Here is a 19,771-nt window from a genome sequence, read left to right as displayed (position 1 = left end):
TTCGCGCTGAATGAACCAGTTCCAATTCAGTAAGAATGGAGCTGCACTTTTCTGTGAGGTTTGCAAGTGAACTCTCTCTCCACTCCTTGCACACCTCTGTGCTTCCTGGTTACACTCCAGGTCCCTATTTTGCTGTGTATCACACAAGCAAAAGCAAGAAGCTTTGGGAATCTCAGATTCTGGTCCTGAGACCTAGAGATGGAAAAAACAGGATCATACATTTTATAAGGCTGCCCCCACCTGAAATGGATACGATGAGCATTGTCCCCCAAGTGCAGCTGGGGAAACTTAGGCACAGAAGTTAAGGACTTTAATTTTCCTAGGTTCTGAACATCCAAAAGATCAGGTGCTTTGCGCCTCAAAAAATCAGACTCCACTAGCTCCAGGTCAGAGGAAATTGGTTCTGTGAATTAGAACTGGGTTCTTATCCCAGTTCTCGCACCAGATCCTGATTATTGGATCATCACCGCCCTGCAGGGAAGGTGCATGCTAAATCCCAGGTATTCATGTCTGAGGATCCATTTGAAGTATGGCCACTATTTTTGTTCTCTAGAATACAGCATCTAGGAGCTGAGATACATCTGATCAGAGATTTGATGGACCCTACCAATGAAGGAGGGATGTATGACTTTCTGTTAACAGCACTGGAGGTAAGAAAGAGGTTTGTAACAATGAAGTTAGATTGCAGCAGGCAAGGTTTGCTTAAATAGTAAGAAACTATTAAGTAATGGCCCTGTCGACCAAAGTTGTGGGAGTAGTTTTACTGTGGATAGCGGACTGGCAGCTGTCTTATCAGATTAAGGTGGTTCCTGCCCACATGCCTGGGGCTTAATTGGGTCCCCATCCCCCCTCAAAACTGGAGTCTGAAAGAACTTCCTCATGCACTGGCAGGAATCCTGTGGGGGAGGTCTGCTCCTGGAGCATTGACAGATCAGCCTTCAGGGTTCGTTGGATAGATCATAGGAGTAGTTGGCTATTATTGCAGCAGGAGGAGCGTTGGTGGACCATCATCTGTATGTTAATTTGGTATGTAGATGTTGGTAGTTAAACAATTTTCCCTCTTTGCTCTGTTGACCAGCTCCAGAGTGAACATGTTTAATGGGCTTCTTTGTAGCTTCCAGTTCTAGTCTCTTTGCTTTACAGAGATGTTCTGGCCTCAATGTACACTCATAAGACCATAATTTTGTCCAAAAGATCTCTATCAAATGAACACACACACTTCCCCTTACTGATTCTGCTCTTTCTTCTCCAGTCGTGTTATGAGCACATTCAAAAGGGTATGAGGCTGCATCAAAGGGAGAACTGGCATGTGTCTCGTGATCCTTGACCTTCACCATCCAGAGGACATCTTGTTCATGCACTCGGATGACCGCACACTATTAGGAGGTGAAAAGGGAATTGAGTCACTGCTGTTCTAGTTCACTTTCCAGTGGGACGAACGTTTGTTCTAGACCCAGGCTCTTTTCAAGTACAAACCTGCTAGTGTCTAGACTTGCGGTGATGCTTGCAATCTACAAGGAGCAAGATCCTTCAACCTCTAACATCTTTTACCCTTGATGAAACTTGGCCCTGCACTGCTCTGCCTGATGTGAATAACACAAAATCTAGTTTATATTATACCATCCATAAAATTACAGTCCAACTATAATCCACACCATTGGATATTGACCTTAAATCTTCAGTTTCAGCTAGTGTTCTGTGCAAACCCCTGGCCTTCCATTTTTCAGAAGAAACCATTTTGTGGCCTTTGCCAAAAACTTCTCACCCTACAGATTAATCCTGTTTTTCTGCATTTTACACGTCTGCCTCTGCTCCATGACCTCATTTTACTTCCTCGTGTTTTGTGGTTTGCATTTGTTTTGCCAGGCCAAAATATCCAGGGTTATTAAAAAAAACAAAAACAAAAAAAACCCTTAAAACCAAAATGTAACTGATCTGCTTTGCCTGCGTGGTCCTGTCTGATAGAATCAGCTGCACAGATAGGCAATCCTTTTCTCTTCCCCCCCAGTATCCTCTTCCCAGAGAAGTGAAGATACGTGTTGTATAGTGGAGTGAAGGATCTTGCCCCATTGTCCTTGCTAGACAAGCCAAATCCCCTCTGCGCCATCACTGTCGCATTTTAAAGCTGCTATTGTCTAACTTGATTTTTATAGTCCAACTGTAAATGATCAATATTTTTATACCCTGCTGAGTCCTTTAATCTCAGGGACGTTACTCTGTAAGCTTCCATACCTTGTTGCAGATAGGGGCCACTCAGTTCACCTGGCGTACGTGGCATAAGGGGAACTAGAACTGCCCTGCAGTGAAAGACCTCCGAAATGCTGCAAGGCAATTTAAAAAACAAGTGTGGTCCTGCAGAAAAGCCGTGATCTACTTAAAATGATGTCTTTGGGTGCTGAGATGTTACCCTACTGACTCAATGGGGTGTAAATAGGACAGAATCTGATCCCATTATTTCAGTGGTGATTTTTTTTTTTTATTAAAAAGGCAAACTGAATCTAAATGTTGCACTCAAATTGAAATACACTAAATATGAATTTAGGATGCATAGGAGAACAAAAGCTATATATTTTAGAATAATTAAACGGTGGGTTTTAACTTGATTTTTTTTTTTTTTAAGATGTGGGATGGTCTGATATTGTAACTACATAAAACTATAGACTGCACCTAATTATCACAAGTATGTTTTAAAGAGTACACTGGATATAATTGTTAATATATTGATTTGGGGCTGTGTTTTTTACAGTAACTTTGTATTTAAATAAACCTGTTACCTTTTTGAAAGGAAAGCCTCCCAAAATTATTTAAAGGATTTCTCGGCCCTTCTGTGTTCTGTTTCAATACGGCTGCTGTTTTTTTTTTTTTTTTTTTTTCCTGATCAGAATCAAATTTCTATTTTGGAAAACCAATCAATCCTCTGCCTTCATTCTCATGTTGGAGCAAAAGTATGGAGGGACTCTGTTTGCAGATTAAAGGTTTCTAGAGGGCAGCTTTAAAAGAGTCTTCCTTGCAGCCATCATCACCACCTCTCCATAATTAATAGATAAGGAGAAAATTGATCCAACTCAGTACCAGTGTAATCAATATAAGGCAGTAGAAAGGCTAATTTGATCCCCCCCAAGATGTCAATACTTTATGCAACATGGTAAGTATTAGCCACATGTTTAAAGCTGGAGAAACATGGGTACAAAAGAGATTGTCACCGGTCACAGTGAGCCAGTGACAATTGGAGCCAGTTCCCCTGGGTCCTGTGCTCTAACCACCAGACTGCCTTGCCTTCATTTTCCTCTATATCCATCCAGGAAGATACAAATAGAGGTGAATTCGAGTGGTCGCCATTTAGCTCACACTAGAGAAATGGGGCATATTCGTAAGAAAAATCCCCCTACTAATTATATTGCGTGGGCACCACATTCACAACAAATGGGGACAGAGTTTCCCTGTCATCTAATAATAGACCCTGAGCGCTGCTGGCTATGTCAGTCTGCTGTGAACAGGGCTAGCGTGGGTTGGAAACCACAACTTCCAACCTGCAGGAAATTCTGACATTTAAAATCTTCACACTGAATTGGAACAAGGTCAGGTTCCAGCAGAAGAAAAATGCTGAAAATATTTAGATAGGGGACCATTAAATCATTGACAATGCTGAAATATCACTTATTGGCTGTCAAAACATTCTGACCTTACCGAAATGATTCACTTTGATTCTTTCACGTCAAATTTTGTTGAAAGTGACAAGTTCCAGTAGCCATTTGAATGAAATTGGATTTTCTGATGAAGGGTTCAGTTGAGATTTTCAGCCCTCTCTAACTGACCATTTGAAGTACTGGGTTCTCCTTTTACATGCTAGAAGGAGTGCACAAGTTTGCAGGGAGTGTGAACAGCAACACTGTGCATCTCAACCCTAAAGATAAGGTACCATTGACAACATGGGAGGAAACAGTGTAGTATTTAATAACTCTAATAAATAACATAAGTACACTTCAGATTGACTTTGTAAATATTGTAGAGGAGGTATTTACACTCCGCATCAAGAGTATCAGGCGCAACATAGGTCAGCGCCAATGGAAGGAAGCTTCTTGAGGTATATGTACGTTGGCCATTGTGTGCACAGAATATTCTCACAAAAGATGAGCTTGCATCTTAAGTGCTCCAGCATGCATCAACTTAAAAACCTGGTGGTTGGTGTGTAACTGACACTGTCAAGCTAAAGTTATCAACCTGTAGCTACTGGCTTAACAAATCTTACTCCTGCAAAGCTACCGTGACTTCAGACATGGAGTTGCTTCAGCTGTGTTTCACCCATCATGCTGTCAATTGCAGAATCTCTCTGCTGGATGGGAGACTGTGATCCTAAGAACACCTCAATACCACCAGGTTCGCTATGCTGTAATAGCAACTCCCTAACAGGCCTGACAAACTCACCACACCTAGACACTGCTTTCATGGTAGTTAGCCATAAAGAATGTCATGAGAAGTTTCCAATAAAAGCCAGCACTACACTTGTCATTAATGTGATTGTGAAATATATGTACAAATACCATGCATGAGATACTGCACCTATGTTCCTAAAAGTTTGAAGCAGGGCAAAATTGACAGGTTTCTGGCAGCAAAGGACATAATTGCCATGTGAACTGTGGCAAACAGGTGAACTAAGCATTGTGAGCCCAAACAATAGAAGCCTTGTTTGCATATAAAAGTTAACAGGAAGCAGTGAAGTCAGCACATCAGGAAATAAACCATAGGGTGCCATCTTGACTATGGGAACAAACTGGCATTGGGGAACATAAGGGGAAAGACACAAACACCTCTTTATCCTGCACATCAGAAAGTGCAATTATATTTCTGGGTTAAAGACATTGCAAGAAGCAACTGCGTTTCAGCAGATGGTTAGTGTGTTTAGTCTCTAGAAAGCATATGTTGATTTAGTTTAGTAACCTTTCTGTTTCCATTATCCTTACCGTCAACTCAGCACCTTTGATAAATGTGTTTGCACTGTAAACAGCTCAGTACTGGTGTGTTTATACAGCTGATCCTCAGTTCAATCAAACAAGTTAGTGTACAGGCTGGCTCCTTGGGTGCAGCAAATCTGGTATTTCTGTGAGCAGCTGGTGACAGGGCATGCTTCAGGGGGACTGGGCTGAACCTATTAAGCTGCAAAGCAAACTGAGGGCTGGCATAAGCCTTGGCATTGTTTGCATGCCTCACAAACTGGTGGTGTCACACCACTAACACCCAATAAAGCACCAACAGAGCTTCCTTTGAGGCTAACAAGATGACTCACCAGCCTGGCCATGCTGAGAAAACATCACAGTAGCCAAGCAGAAATCTCAGTGAATTTGTGGTTTTGGTGGTTAGAACAACCCTGTGTGCTTAGCTGACAAGTCCTATTGTGAACAGTCTTCCCTGGAATGCTTAATCCCCACAAGCATGGTAAAGAAACTCCACATTGTAAACACACACCTAAGCCATAGCAAATGAATCTAGCTGGGTTTCGTCATGTTGCTTATTGCATACTACTGTGAGTGTGGTATAAGAACTTCTACAGAACAGAACAACGTAGCCAAAGGTAAAGACGGTAGGAGCGAGGATCAGTACTCATGATGAAGCATTACTTTCCAAGGTACTTGGCAACTATATGCCTTGGAGCATGGAGGTAGTGGATGCTCAGCTCCCACTGCACTCACTGGGAGCTGGAAATGCTGGGTAGCTATGGTAGTAATTGGTATGTTGCAGGATTGAGTGCCTACTGGACCAAAATTGGCTCTCAGGCTAGTGTAAATCAGGCATGACTTCTCTGAAGCCAAGGGAATTCCACCACTGTAACAGAGATCCCATTCAGGCCCACTGAACCCTCAGCCCACAGGAGGAGGGATGGAAGGCAGAAACAGTTGCCCTTGGCTGTCTGACAAAGGAAACCTTGTTCAGTGCCAGCCGTGAATTGTTCTAGTTTCACAGTTGCTCAAAAGTGGCAATTTTCCAGTCCAAAGAGAGGCTCCCAGAGCCCCTTCTTGAGCCTGTGCAATTTCCAGTCATCGTTCATAGCCAAGAAAGAAAAGTCAGATCCTTCCCCAGGTTTCAGAGCTCTGCATGGAAGATAGTATAGTTTCCCAGTGCCAGTCCAGAACATCTATTACTAAATAGCACAGGCAAGACATGTTTAACATACTAATTCAGAAGAGTAGTAGTTTAACCTTTGAAAGAATGAGATCTGCCCTGACATTTTTAAATATTTTAATGTGCAATATTAAAAACAGCAACTTTAAGTAGTCACCCGTACTGGTCACCTTATAGGTCAACGACTGATTAAGTTTCAGCTCCGTGCTTGAAAACCTTCAACTAGAATCTTAATGGAAGCACTATTGGCTAGAATTAAACTTTTCACACCCCCGTTGAGAATGAGACTTACTGCAACCCCCTAACAGCAATGGGAGTGTTTTTTACAGTTTAACTAAAAATGCTTGTGAGGCCACTTCCCTTACAATCATTTTCAATGTGTATTAATTACCCTTAAGTTCATAGGTTGTGCTATGTAACCACACAGCACTGCTCTTAGCCCTGGTCTACAGTGAGGGGGGTGGGGGGGTTCAACCTAAGATATGCAACTTCAGCTACACGAATAGCGTACCTGAAGTTGGAGTATCTTAGGTCGACTTACCTGGCCGTGAGGATGGCGGCGAGTCGACCGCTGCCGCTCCCCCGTCAACTCTGCTTCCGCCTCTCGCAAGCTGGAGTTCCGGAGTCGAGGGGGAGTGCATTCGGGGAATCGATTTATCGTGTCTAGATGAGACGTGATAAATTGACCCCCGATAGATCGATCGCTACCCGCTGATCCGGCGAGTAGTGAAGACCTGCCCTTAGAGTGTTAATACACTTCCTTTCATTAACACATAGTCTAAGGCTACATACAGACTTCCATGTTTTTGCCTTTCTAAAACTCTTCTTGTTCAGTCTCTAGGTGATCTCAGTACAGAGAGGTGAACTTGTTGAAATATAGATGCTTTGGTGTGCAGAATTGAGAGGATACATCTCAAAAGTTCATCCTTTTGGTTTTAGACAACTCCAATGGCTGAATTTCCTACATGGCTGATTCTCAGGACCGTAACTTCTTCCTGCTATGGTCAGTTTAGCTGCTTGCATTCTACTACATGGCATGAATCTAATCTCTGACTCTGCTGGAGACTTCTTCCCTTTTTACCGTGGTTTCAATATAAATGGGAAATTTAATGTCATGTAGTCAGTTTCCTAACATGCTTTTTCTCTTGATTCTGTATCCACGTCCTCCCTATCCACATTAAGGCTCATTGTGCTTAAACTCTAACGGGGGGAAAATATGAAGACTTCTCATGAGTTGTCTACATGCAGCTAGGTTGCAAGAGGTGCAAATACTTGAATAAATATAGAACTATAACAGTGCTGTGTCTATTGCTGCTTTCAAGTGGTGCAGGAATGCCTCTGGAGGTGGGGTCAGTGATTTAGGGTTCAGTTTCTTGAAATCCTCATTAGCATTTAAGGATGTTAACACTTGCACAGTCCTTTTTAAATCAAACACCGCATGGAGCATGCCCAGAGCAGAGGTGGCAGCTCTGTGAGGGTTCTTTGCTGAAGCTTCTTCATCTAGAACATGGTTTAAGACAGAAATCCTGTTCTCTGCAATTACCTTAAGGAAGTTGTAGAACTCCTTATAGTTTATGCCTGTGCAAGATTTCATGATTACCTAAGGGAGAAAAAAAAAAAACACATTAAACCTTGACTCCATATTAACTGCACTAGTAAGATAGCTAAAGGCAGCTGCCTTATCAAGACACTAAGTAGTTAAACTCTTTTCAGTGTGTGACTCCTGTTTGTGATTTTCTGATGCTTAATTACAGTAAAATACATTAATTGACAGGAAATCTCACTGGTCCCAACAAAACACTTCCCAGTATCCCCAGAGTTTCCAGTAAACTTTTATCTGACCAGTTCTACTGGCTGGAGTTTCCCCAGCTCGATAAGACAGGAGTTTACTATTTCCGCTAGAGAGAGATCTCATGCAGGGAAATACTATACTCAGCATCTCCTATGAAACAAAGCAAACCTAGCAGTAATTGAAAGGTGTAAAAATTGAATTAATGAGTGCAGATTAACAAACCAAACTTTCTTCAGTCACATTCTACACCTGCCTGAAGCAGCAAATAAGTACAAGCAGTAGCATATACACTGAGTGTTGCATCAATGAGATAGTGAGAGACTTAAGGGATAATCTATCATCTAACAAACTGGACAGTTTGTTTCCCAGCTTGGAACAAAGCATGACCTCTCAATACAGATCAGTTTGGTGTCCAGTATCATTGAAATGCACTATGTATAGGGGCTACAATAGTCTAAGAAAAGTAGGGCTCACATCACTGAACTGACTGGGTGTCATACCTGGCATTGTAGGTGCCAGTCCTCCATAGTGTCTCTCCATTCGCTGATTTCCCGTTGGACGGCTGCTAATTCATCCTGCAGGAAGCTCCACATGATAGCCACGTTGCAGCCATTCACCCAGTTGTGGTTGATGGAAATGGTATCCTCCTGGAAGAAACCACAGAGTCTAATTGGTTATTAATGTGAGGGCCTGTGGCATGAGGTCTCTGACCTCATTACTGATTTCCACAAAGTTGGTGCCAACAAGAGTTAATCTCTCATCCTCAATGAATGGAAAGGCCTCTCTGGGCCTCAACTATCTTCAATGTCTACCTCTTTTTAACTCCCTTGCTAATCAAACCCCGCTTCCTAAGCTTCCCCCATCCTCAGTCCTTCTCACTGCCATTTGGCAATTGTGCCCACAACTACAACCAGTACTGTGCCGTACTGTGACCCACACTTTTAATGTAGAGGCTTTAATTAGCTGAAGTGTTGATATTGAAGGACACACTGTATGTGACAGTGTGAGTCGGATGTCTGAGATCCCCATGTCATCCACTCCTTTCCCAGCCAATGCAGGATATAGACGAGAATTATCTATTTTGCTTAGTGTTCTAAATGATCAAGTGGTAAGAAGCATCTTTTGCTATGTATAAAAATGGGACAGGGTTACTCCCTGCTGTTACTTTAATATAGTTACCGCAGAGACTGATCATTTGGGACATTTTATGTTTGCACTGAGCAAGATAAAACAAACAAACAGTGCCTATAGCACAGAGGTGATTGAACTAACTCTAACCCCAAAGGCATCTGCCTATAGATTTTGATGTGCACCCAAGCCTCCAGCTATGAAATGCATTTAAAACCAAACATCGCACAGATACACTGTTACTTTCCCCCACTATCAAAAAAAACCCCAAACCCCTCCCAATTTATATCAGGATCCCATTCAAAACTGTCCTCCAGGGCCTCTCTCCTGCAAGTGGATCCTCAAGGGCACAAGGGATCTGAGTGAATGATTGGAGTCTTGGTTTCTTAAAGCCCTATCTAAGCTTGTTCTTATGAACTTTGATCCCGATCCTCAAAGATATTTAAGCTCCTAACTTCCATTGAAATCAATACCTGTGAGGATCCAGGCCTTTGTCTCTCTCTGCTGCCACCAAACATTTAGCCTGGCTTTCCCTCATCACGCCTTATATTTTGCAGGTTTTGCCTCAGCAAAAGCTATAATTTCTAAAGATGGGCCAAAACCAGAATTACATTTTCAGGAGAACTGCTGAAGTTTTGGTGATGTGGATTAAACAGAAGAGGGATCTAAAATACCCCTTATGCCTTGATTTTGCAAAATCCAAAGGCCAAGATTTTGCAAAACCCAAACTAGGCCTCCAGGGTCCAACTTCGGAGTTTCTTCCCAGCAGCAACCAGGCTGAGAAATCCAACCCGTGACAGGACAGTATGGGAACTCAGTGATAAAGCGTAAATTGGTTTCTTTCTTCCTTTAGAATTAGCTAAAGACTCAGAAGAATTTTACTGCTTACTCAAAACCTTTTGATTTGCTAATGAATCACAGAAATGTGTTAGTCATCTGACCACTGCTAATTCTTTTGGTGAAAACTGAAACAAAAATGGCATTTAAACACTTTGGCCATTGCTGCATTTTCTGTGGTCTTTCCCTCCTCATTCAGTAATGGGCCCACCCCGTCCTTGGTCTTCCTCTTGCTTCTAGTGTGTAAGTATATTGATGATCTTGTGGCTACATCTAGAAATTGGTCTGTTTAAGTTAGAATCCCTTGCTGTTAGTGTTACACAAGTCACTTTTCCGCAGACTGGCTGTTTCGGGTATAAGGCTAACCCTGTAACACTTGGGGTCATACACTGCTGTTCTGAGCGTGTATTTTCCATGGAATGCAATTGTCACTTCCAAAGAGGTGGCTTTGGCTAGTTAGGGCAACTCTTCAGATGGTTTTCAGGAAGTTAACGGATATAAACCTAAGCTGTCAATTGTCTTACCAGGTTGTACACCTGATGGTACCAGCCACTAGGGATGAAGACTACCTCCCCTGCTTCCTGGATGATTTCAACAGGGGGGCAGCTTTGGGCATAGCGTGGGTAAATGCTGCTGTCCTGAAGACCAGGCGCGGTGACATCGAAGGGCAAGTTACCATGGCGATCTCTAAGGTACTCCTCCTGCCTGGGGGGATAGAGCAGCCATTTCTTTTTCCCGCAGATATTGGCAGACCAGCTGTAGGAGCGGAAGACGTCGGCGTGAAAAGGAGTCCTGTGGGTCAAGTCAAAGGTTTAAGCACGTGTGATGCAAAAGGCAAATACAATGCAAACAAAGCACAAATCAAGTAAAGTTAAGACTATGGGCATATTCTGGCTTTGGATATTTCCACACAAATCAATCTGAGCTGTGCAGGCATAGCTGAAGCGAGAATGTGGCCCTGTCAGACTATTTTCAATTGTCATGTGTTAAGGAGCAAGAAGGCACCCTATTAATAAACTGGGGGCAGGGGGGTCAGCAACACCCCCTCGCCCCACTTTTTGGTGTTGAAATATTAGTTTTCAATTTGAACCTCACACTTCAAAGGCAGCAGATTCTGCAGTTTGGGCTGAAGCTAAGACTGAAAGGGCTGGTTTATCGCCAACGAATGGCAACACTTTAGACTCAAGCCCAGACCCACAAAGGTATTTAGACTTTCACTGATTTCAATGGAAGTTAGGAGCCTAAAAAACTTTGTGGCTCTGGGTCATAGTGATTTCCAGCTGAGAAGTGCTCACTTAACTAGTCAGCACCCTCGTGAGGCTGCAGCTGGCACTGCAGGTTTGAAGAATTCCTTCAGTTAACCTATCCAACTATACTCTTAGCCCAGCAGAAGCAGCTGTCCTATCTCGGGGCCTCTCCTTCTGCCCCTCCACCCCCACGAACATGATACAGTTCTGTGATGACCTAGAATCTTATTTTCGACGTCTCCGACTAAAGGAATATTTCCAACACACCTCTGAACAACATACTAATCCACAGAGACCTCCCTACCAACACTACAAAAAGAAGGATTCTAGGTGGACTCCTCCTGAAGGTTGAGACAGCAGACTGGACTTCTACATAAAGTGCTTCCGCCGACGTGCACGGGCTGAAATTGTGGAAAAGCAGCATCACTTGCCCCACAACCTCAGCTGTGCAGAACACAATACCATCCACAGCCTCAGAAACAACTCTGACATCATAATCAAAAAGGCTGACACAGGAGGTGCTGTCGTCATCATGAATAGGTCGGAATATGAACAAGAGGCTGCTCGGCAGCTCTCCAACACCACTTTCTACAAGCCATTACCCTCTGATCCCACTGAGAGTTACCAAAAGAAACTACAGCATTTGCTCAAGAAACTCCCTGAAAAAGCACAAGATCAAATCCGCACAGACACATCCCTAGAACCTCGACCTGGGATATTCTATCTACCACCCAAGATCCATAAACCTGGAAATCCTGGGAGCCCCATCATCTCAGGCATTGGCACCCTGACAGCAGGATTGTCTGGCTATGTAGACTCCCTCTTCAGGCCCTACGTTACCAGCACTCCCAGCTACCTTCGAGACACCACTGACTTCCTGAGGAAACTACAATCCATCGGTGATCTTCCTGATAACACCATCCTGGCCACTATGGATGTAGAAGCCCTCGACACCAACATTCCACACAAAGATGGACTACAAGCCGTCAAGAACACTATCCCCGATAATGTCACGGCTAACCTGGTGGCTGAACTTTGTGACTTTGTCCTTACCCATAACTACTTCACATTTGGGGACAATGTATACCTTCAGATCAGCGGCACTGCTATGGGTACCCGCATGGCCCCACAGTATGCCAACATTTTTACGACTGACTTAGAACAACGCTTCCTCAGCTCTCGTCCCCTAATGCCCCTACTCTACTAGCGCTACATTGATGACATCTTCATCATCTGGACCCATGGAAAAGAAGCCCTTGAGGAATTCCACCATGATTTCAACAATTTCCATCCCACCATCAACCTCAGCCTGGTCCAGTCCACACAAGAGATCCACTTCCTGGACACTACAGTGCTAATAAACGATGGTCACATAAACATCACCCTATACCAGAAACCTACTGACTGCTATTCCTACCTACATGCCTCCAGCTTTCACCCTGACCACACCACACGATCCATTGTCTACAGCCAAGCTCTGCAATACAACCGCATTTGCTCCAACCCCTCAGACAGAGACAAACACCTACAAGATCTCTATCAAGCATTCTTACAACTACAAATCCCACCTGCAGAAGTGAAGAAACAGATTGATAGAGCCAGAAGAGTTCCCAGAAGTCACCTACTACAGGACAGGCCTAACAAAGAAAATAACAGAACGCCACTAGCTGTCACCTTCAGCCCCCAACTAAAACCCCTCCAACACATTATTAAGGATCTACAACCTATCCTGAAGGATGACCCAACACACTCACAAATCTTGGGAGACAGGCCAGTCCTTGCCTACAGACAGCCCCCCAACCTGAAGCAAATACTCACCAGCAACCACACACCACACAACAGAACCACTAACCCAGGAACCTATCCTTGCAACAAAGCCCGTTGCCAACTGTGCCCACATATCTATTCAGCAGACATCACCACAGGGCCTTATAACATCAGCCACACTATCAGAGGCTCGTTCACCTGCACATCCACCAATGTGATATGTGCCAGCAATGCCCCTCTGCCATGTACATTGGTCAAACTGGACAGTCTCTACGTAAAAGAATAAATGGACACAAATCAGATGTCAAGAATTACAACATTCATAAACCAGTCGGAGAACACTTCAATCTCTCTGATCACACGATTACAGACATGAAAGTTGTGATATTACAACAGAAAAACTTCAAAAGCAGACTCCAGCGAGAAACTGTTGAATTGGAATTCATTTGCAAATTGGATACAATTAACTTAGGCTTGAATAGAGACTGGGAGTGGCTAAGTCATTATGGAAGGTAACCTATTTCCCCTTGTTTTTTCCTACTACCCCCCCGCCCTCCCCCCCCAGACGTTCTTGTTAAACCCTGGATTTGTGCTGGAAATGGCCCACCTTGATTATCATACACATTGTAAGGAGAGTGATCACTTTAGATAAGCTATTACCAACAGGAGAGTGGGGTGGGGGGAGAGAAAACCTTTTGTAGTGGTAAACACCCATTTTTTTCATGGTTTGTGTGTATAAAAAGATCTTCTGTACTTTCCACAGTACGCATCCGATGAAGTGAGCTGTAGCTCACGAAAGCTTATGCTCAAATAAATTGGTTAGTCTCTAAGGTGCCACAAGTCCTCCTTTTCCTTCAGTACCGTACTCTAAATCGGGGGTTCTCAAACTGTCAGCCTCCACCCCAAACCCCGCTTCACCTCCAGCATTTATAATAGTGTTAAATATGAAAAAATGTGTTTTTAATTTATAAGGGCAGGGTCACGCTCAGAGACTTGCTACGCGAAAGGGGTCACTAATACAAAAGTTTGAGAACCACTGCTCTAAATAAAGGAGCTCCAGGGATGCTTATACACTATGCTGTCATTGAACAACTGAGTTCAATGATTATTAATTATTTGTATTCCTGTAGTGCCTAGAACCCCCAGTCATGGAACAGCACCCCCTTGTGCTAGGTGCTATACAAAGAGTTAGAATCTAAGTGATACCCCCAAGTTCTCTCTCCTGTTTTCATCTCCCTGGATACACTGAGCCAGAGAACCTAATGCGAGTGACTAGTTCTAACCTCCGTGTATCCCTTACTAGCCTTGGTTGCAACCTTTAGGTCAGATTCTGCAGCCCACACGCAGGCAAATCTCCCCAGATTCTTCCTATTAAGGATGCAGGATGGGGACCTGTATTGGACAGGCTGCTCCCCTTTCCCAGCTCACTCCGTGGGTTTTATGGCTAGAGTCATTGCAAGAGATGTTGGGCAGAACAGTGCCATCAAGCAATGTTATCTCACCACATTTACTGTACACTTAGCCAATACATGCAGCCTTAGTGTTCCTTCTCTCTCTCACAAACCCTGTTGTGATCTATACCTGTCGGTCACATGTTGTCCCTATTTAGACTGCATGTTCCTTGGGGGAAAAGAGCTGCCTTATGTTACACTTGTGTGGCACCCGGCACAATAGGGACCTGGTCCTGATTGACAGCTCGGAGTACTACTGCAATGCTAATAATTGTTTAAAACGGTGCATCGACATTTAAAAAAAATCAAAGTTACTTTACCATGAACCCTTAGGTCCCATGTAGACAAATCGATAATCATCCAGGCCTATGGCATCCCAGTATTCATTCAGCCAGTCAGAAGTGAAATAGATGGGGGTTGTATAAACATCTTGCTCTGGGAAAGCCCTTAAAAAGACAAAAGTATTGCAAAAAAAGGTTTCAGGGAAAAGAAATATTCATTCATCATCTCAGTTTCCCAAAGCTCAGAAGCAGATACTGGTCAGGTGACGAGCAGTGTCTCATTGAGGCCATTACTGCCTTGCTATGTCATCTGCTACAAGCAACATAACCCTCCTAGAGCTAGATTCACAAGGCTTTGCAACACACCTGACTTTTAGGCAGCCTGCTGCCAGGTGGAATTCACAACCCTGCATCAGGTTCCCAGGAGCCCTATACAATGCCTGGGAAGAGTCAGGCATCCAAACAAGGGGATTCTCAAAGTCAGCATGCTGAGCAGGGAGCCACATTAGCTAGTCTGTCAAGGTTCCTTCCCCACTCTGAACTCTAGGGTATAGATGTGGGGACCTGCATGAAAACCCCCTAAGCTTATTTTTACCAGCTTAGGTTAAAACTTCCCCAAGGTACAAACTATTTTTCCTTTTGACCCCGGACTTTATTGCTGCCGCCACCAAGCGTCTAACAAATATATAACAGGGAGAGAGCCCACTTGGAAAAGTCTTTCCCCCCAAAATCCCCCCAAGCCCTACACCCCCTTTCCTGGGGAAGGCTTGATAAAAATCCTCACCAATTTGTACAGGTGAACACAGACCCAAACCCTTGGATCTTAAGAACAATGAAAAAGCAATCAGGTTCTTAAAAGAAGAATTTTAATAGAAGTAAAAGGATCACCTCTGTAAAATCAGGATGGTAAATACCTGACAGGGTAATCCGATTCAAAACATAGAGAATCCCTCTCGGCAAAACCTTAAGTTACAAAAAGACAGAAAACCAGGAATATACATTCCATTCAGCACAGGTTATTTTATCAGCCATTTAAACAAAAGAGAATCTAACGCATATCTAACTAGATTGCTTATTGACCCTTTACAGGAGTTCTGACCTGCATTCCTGCTCTGGTCCCGGCAAAAGCAACACACGGAGAGAGAGAACCCTTTGTCGTCCCCCCCAGAGCTTTGAAAGTATCTTGTCTCCTCATTGGTCATTGTGGTCAGGTGCCAGCGAGGTTATCTTTAGCTTCTTAACCCTTTACAAGCGAAAGGGTTTTTCCTCTGGCCAGGAGGGATTTAAAGGTGGTTACCCTTCCCTTTATATTTATGACATAGCCAGTAGGAAATGCTGAGTAGGGTGGGACCTCAGGAACCCTAGGTGCCTATGGATTACAGGGTTAGGTGACAGCTTAGCAGTGATTTTGTGAATGCCAACAGCATCTACATTTTGGACATAGGAATCTATATGGGCAGTTATGCTTAATTCCCCTTGTGAATCTAGCCCTGGGCGCTGCAAATGGGCACAACTGTGTTTTCCTACCTCACAGGAGAGTTGTGAGAGTTAATTAAATTCCTCTTAGTAAACACGTCTGTTCCAGTAAGACATCTGCACGACTAGTCAGTCGTCCCACTTGGTTAACAGATTCAAAAAAGCCAAAGCTGGATCGTAGGCTTTCAATGGTGTTTGGCAGTGGTTCTCCCAGTGTGGTCTGTGGCCGATGTTATGATGCCGCCTCATTTCCAGCTGCTTCTACAGGCATCCAGGCGCTCCATGGCAAAGTAATATCCAGATGTCTGTATAAACAGACATATGCAAAGACGGCCCTGCCTAGATGCCTCTGTGAAGTCACAGCCATGCAAATGGAGAATCAGAACTCACTCGTAGCAAACTCAAATCAGCAGCAGAGCTGCCAGCCACGAGCAGCAGCCATTCAAGGAAGACAGGACACAAGAGCAGAGGGAGAGGAGTACTAGACAGCTAGGCAGGACAAGAAGGGGAGGATGCATCCAGGCAGCATGAACAGGGACAGAGAAGGAGCAGGGAAACTTGTGCATGGGGAGACAGGAACAGAGCAGATGGGAGGGGAAGATTAAATGAAGAGCAAAAAGTCCTCATGATTTACTTTGATTTAAAAAAGGAAAGAGTGCTTATTGCATTAAACACAATTAAAAATGATAAGGTTTTTACCTTACTAGCCAAAGGCCAAAGCAAGAGCCAACACTATGCAAATGTTTAAGAACTCTTTGGTGTGTGGCATGTTTAGATCAGTACAGTGTAAGAAAAGTATTTCAGTGGATAGCTGCCTTCAGTCAAACCATCAGCTAACAAAAGATCAGTGTCACGGTTTAGCAGCAGTTCACCGCTGTATCACAGCATGCTGAGGATTCCAAAGTGCTCTCTTACCTGTACAAGTGCCAGTCTTTGAGGTAGAGGCACCCCCGGGGTGAATGGTAGTTTTTTTTAATGTACTCTTTCCAATAACTTATGTACTCCTTGAGAGGGATTTGTTCCTTTGGATTAGAATTGTATTCCTTGACATCGCAGTTGGCAACAGGTACTACAGCCTTCCCTGAAATATAAACGTTTTGAGCCAGTTGGGGAGCAGAATAACTGGCGCCAAAACTGTAATCCTTCCATATTTATATTACGTTAGCATCTAGTATCTGGGCCCCAGTGTGCTAGGTGCTGTACAAACATTTATGAAGACATGGTCTTCTCACTTTCCGGATACCTCCACGAAACCTTAGATCAGCGTTATTCATAGCATGATTTATGGACGTGTCAACGGAATGAGGCATGCAGCAATGGTACCACTGCAAACGGAATCACAGCAAAGTGCGTTGGGAACAGGACACGGGCTGCAGCCAAAACTCCGAATCTCTCACAGCATAAAGAGAGACTTAGATTTCCAGAATAGCCAAAGCCTGTTCCTCCCCCATCCACCCAATATAGATCCTACAAACACTTGAGCATGCGCCTGGGATTATTCACATGTATGAAGTTAAGGAGCGTAAATTTGCATGATAAGGCCCTAAATGAGTTCAAATTTATTTTTAGACTAAATTAAAGCTTGGAGTAGGGCAAAGGGGAAAAAATACAAACGAGGGTAGAAAATTGTGAATAAGGAAGTGTTATTTACCCCTTCACATGACACAAGAACCAGGGGTCATCCAATGAAATTAATAGGCAGCAAGTTTAAAACAAACATAAGGGAGTACTTCTTTACATAACACAGCCAACCTGTGGAACTCATTCCCAGGTGATGCTGTGAAAGCCAACAGTATAACTGGACTCAAAAAGGAATTAGATAAATTCATGGAGTATAGGTCCATCACTGGCTGTTAGCCAAGATAGTCAGTGATGCAGCCCCATACTCTGGATGTCCCTAAACCTCTGACTTCCAGAAGCAAGGACTGGATGACAGGGGATGGACCACTCGATAACGGTCTTGTTCTGTTCATTCCCTCTGAAGCATCTGGCACTGGCCACTCTCAGAAAATGGGATACTGGGCTAAATGGACCATTTTTATATATTCTTATAAATTAATATATTAACTGAGAGACTGATCCTTTTAGGCTCAGAGGATATTTGTCATTGGCCAGAGGCCGTTATTAAAAACTCTTTGACTTTTATCATTCATATTAAATTACATATTAAAAGCTTAATCACTTACCAAAATGCTGCAGTAGATAATCAAAGTTAGGCTTCCCATCCCGAGTCACCCAATTCCTCCTGCTGCCCCAGCCCTCAGTGAATTTAGCTGAGAAAACACATGGGTGGTTGGGAATCAGATAGTCCCTGAAAAAATCGGAGTAACTGAACGATTCTACTTTTTCAATATAGTCAACATGTCCCTGGGGCAGGCAGACTGCACCATGAGATGCGCTGCTGTAATCATGAAAGAACACAGTGGAACAGGCAAACGCTGCTCTGTCCATTCAGACTATATAACTTTCCTGGTACTTAGTTGAGAAGGTGCTGATCAGAAAATATTTAGTTAGGCTAAAATAAACAGCTGCACAGTACATTAATCTGAGTGGATCTTTCAAATCTATGAAAATTAACTCACAAGTAAAAAAATGTCCAGTTCCAAAATATAGATAAAATCTTGCAGGAAAAGCCTTGTTCTTCCCATTTGTGTTTCACCATACAGAGCTAGAAATATCCTTCAATGCTCTTCAATGTTTATGGCCACCTTGATCGAATGGCTACATTACAAACAAACCACAGTAACCAAAGCCTATATTCCCTGTAGATCTTTCATGTCAATGGTAGATAGTCTAGTTACACGTTCATATTAAATTATTCCCATGCTTTTGCTTGGCATTCTCAATGGGTCGCAGAAGAGAACGGCCACTTGCCCGTTTCTAGAAATAAACAGCAGACATGTTCATTTCAGTGGGGTTCTCGCCCCAAATCTGTGAATACAAAGAGAAGCTTCTTGTGCAAGCAAAAAAATAAAATGCGTCCAATTCTAAGATTATCAGACTGTAAAGAAGACACTACGCAGAGCAGTTTTATAAGGTTAGATAGACCCTGCAGGAATCAAGCTGGGCTCCTGCATTTATTCCATACTCCCTGCACCGTTCTGCCTGCTGCGGACACACAGATAGCTCCCAATCATTAAAAAATAATGAGGGAGTTGAGAGATAACAGGGCACGATAGCAGCGATGCCTGGGGGAAATGAGGCAGATGATGGGGCAGAGAAGGGACCTCCCCATATCCCTAAACTCCCCTTAATCCCAGCATCTAAAGGGAAACCCAAGAGCCTGAAACTCACCCCTAGAGAGAGACCCCAGCAGACAGGAAGTGAGGGTCCCCAGGAGAGAATCGGGGTCCAGGCCTCTGCTATCAGGGGCAAGGAGTGAGGGGCCTCTGGAGAGGAGAGGTCGCACTTTTGGGAGAGTTGGAGGGGCTCCGGTTCCCCACTATGGAGTATGAGGGGCCCCCGGGGGGGGGTGCGGCATCCCAGCTATGTCGGGGGGTGAGAGGCCTGGGATGGGGGAGGGTTGAGGTTCCCCGCTATGGGGTATGAGGGGCCCGGGGGGGGGGTCCGGGTTCCCAGCTATGTAGGGGGGTGAGAGGCCCAGGATGGGGGGGGGTCCAGGTTCCCCGTTATGGGGGATGAGGGGCCCCGGGAGGGGGGGCGGGTTTCCAGCTA

At 43.9% G+C, this 19,771-nt stretch overlaps 2 protein-coding genes across 6 annotated transcripts in view; one reads left to right on the top strand and one right to left on the bottom strand.

Moving 5' to 3' along the window:
• Positions 1-2,758, top strand: part of ALS2CL (ALS2 C-terminal like) — a 62,973-nt gene extending 60,215 nt beyond the window's left edge. For all 5 annotated transcript variants that reach the window (XM_084621969.1, XM_084621967.1, XM_084621970.1 and 2 more), the window contains exons 25-26: positions 554-650; positions 1,253-2,758. In XM_084621969.1, the coding sequence (XP_084478095.1) occupies positions 554-650; positions 1,253-1,327 (172 nt within the window). In that variant the 3' untranslated portion in view covers positions 1,328-2,758. The remainder of the gene's footprint in view (positions 1-553; positions 651-1,252) is intronic.
• A 3,459-nt stretch (positions 2,759-6,217) lies between these two features.
• On the bottom strand, positions 6,218-18,666 carry JMJD4 (jumonji domain containing 4). Its single transcript, XM_084622024.1, has 6 exons — positions 18,283-18,666; positions 17,012-17,177; positions 14,660-14,785; positions 10,399-10,666; positions 8,410-8,556; positions 6,218-7,717 (listed from the first exon to the last, which is right to left on the bottom strand). The coding sequence occupies exons 1-6, from the start codon at positions 18,545-18,547 to the stop codon at positions 7,406-7,408; spliced, it is 1,284 nt and encodes a 427-aa protein (XP_084478150.1). The 5' UTR covers positions 18,548-18,666; the 3' UTR covers positions 6,218-7,405.
• Positions 18,667-19,771: the final 1,105 nt, after the last annotated feature.

The sequence above is a fragment of the Lepidochelys olivacea genome, assembly GCF_965140295.1.
Source record: "Lepidochelys olivacea isolate rLepOli2 genome assembly, chromosome: 2".
NCBI classification, from domain to species: Eukaryota; Metazoa; Chordata; order Testudines; family Cheloniidae; genus Lepidochelys; species Lepidochelys olivacea.
The sequence above is the reverse complement of the archived record's forward strand: the minus strand, read 5'-3'. Positions and strand labels throughout refer to the sequence as shown.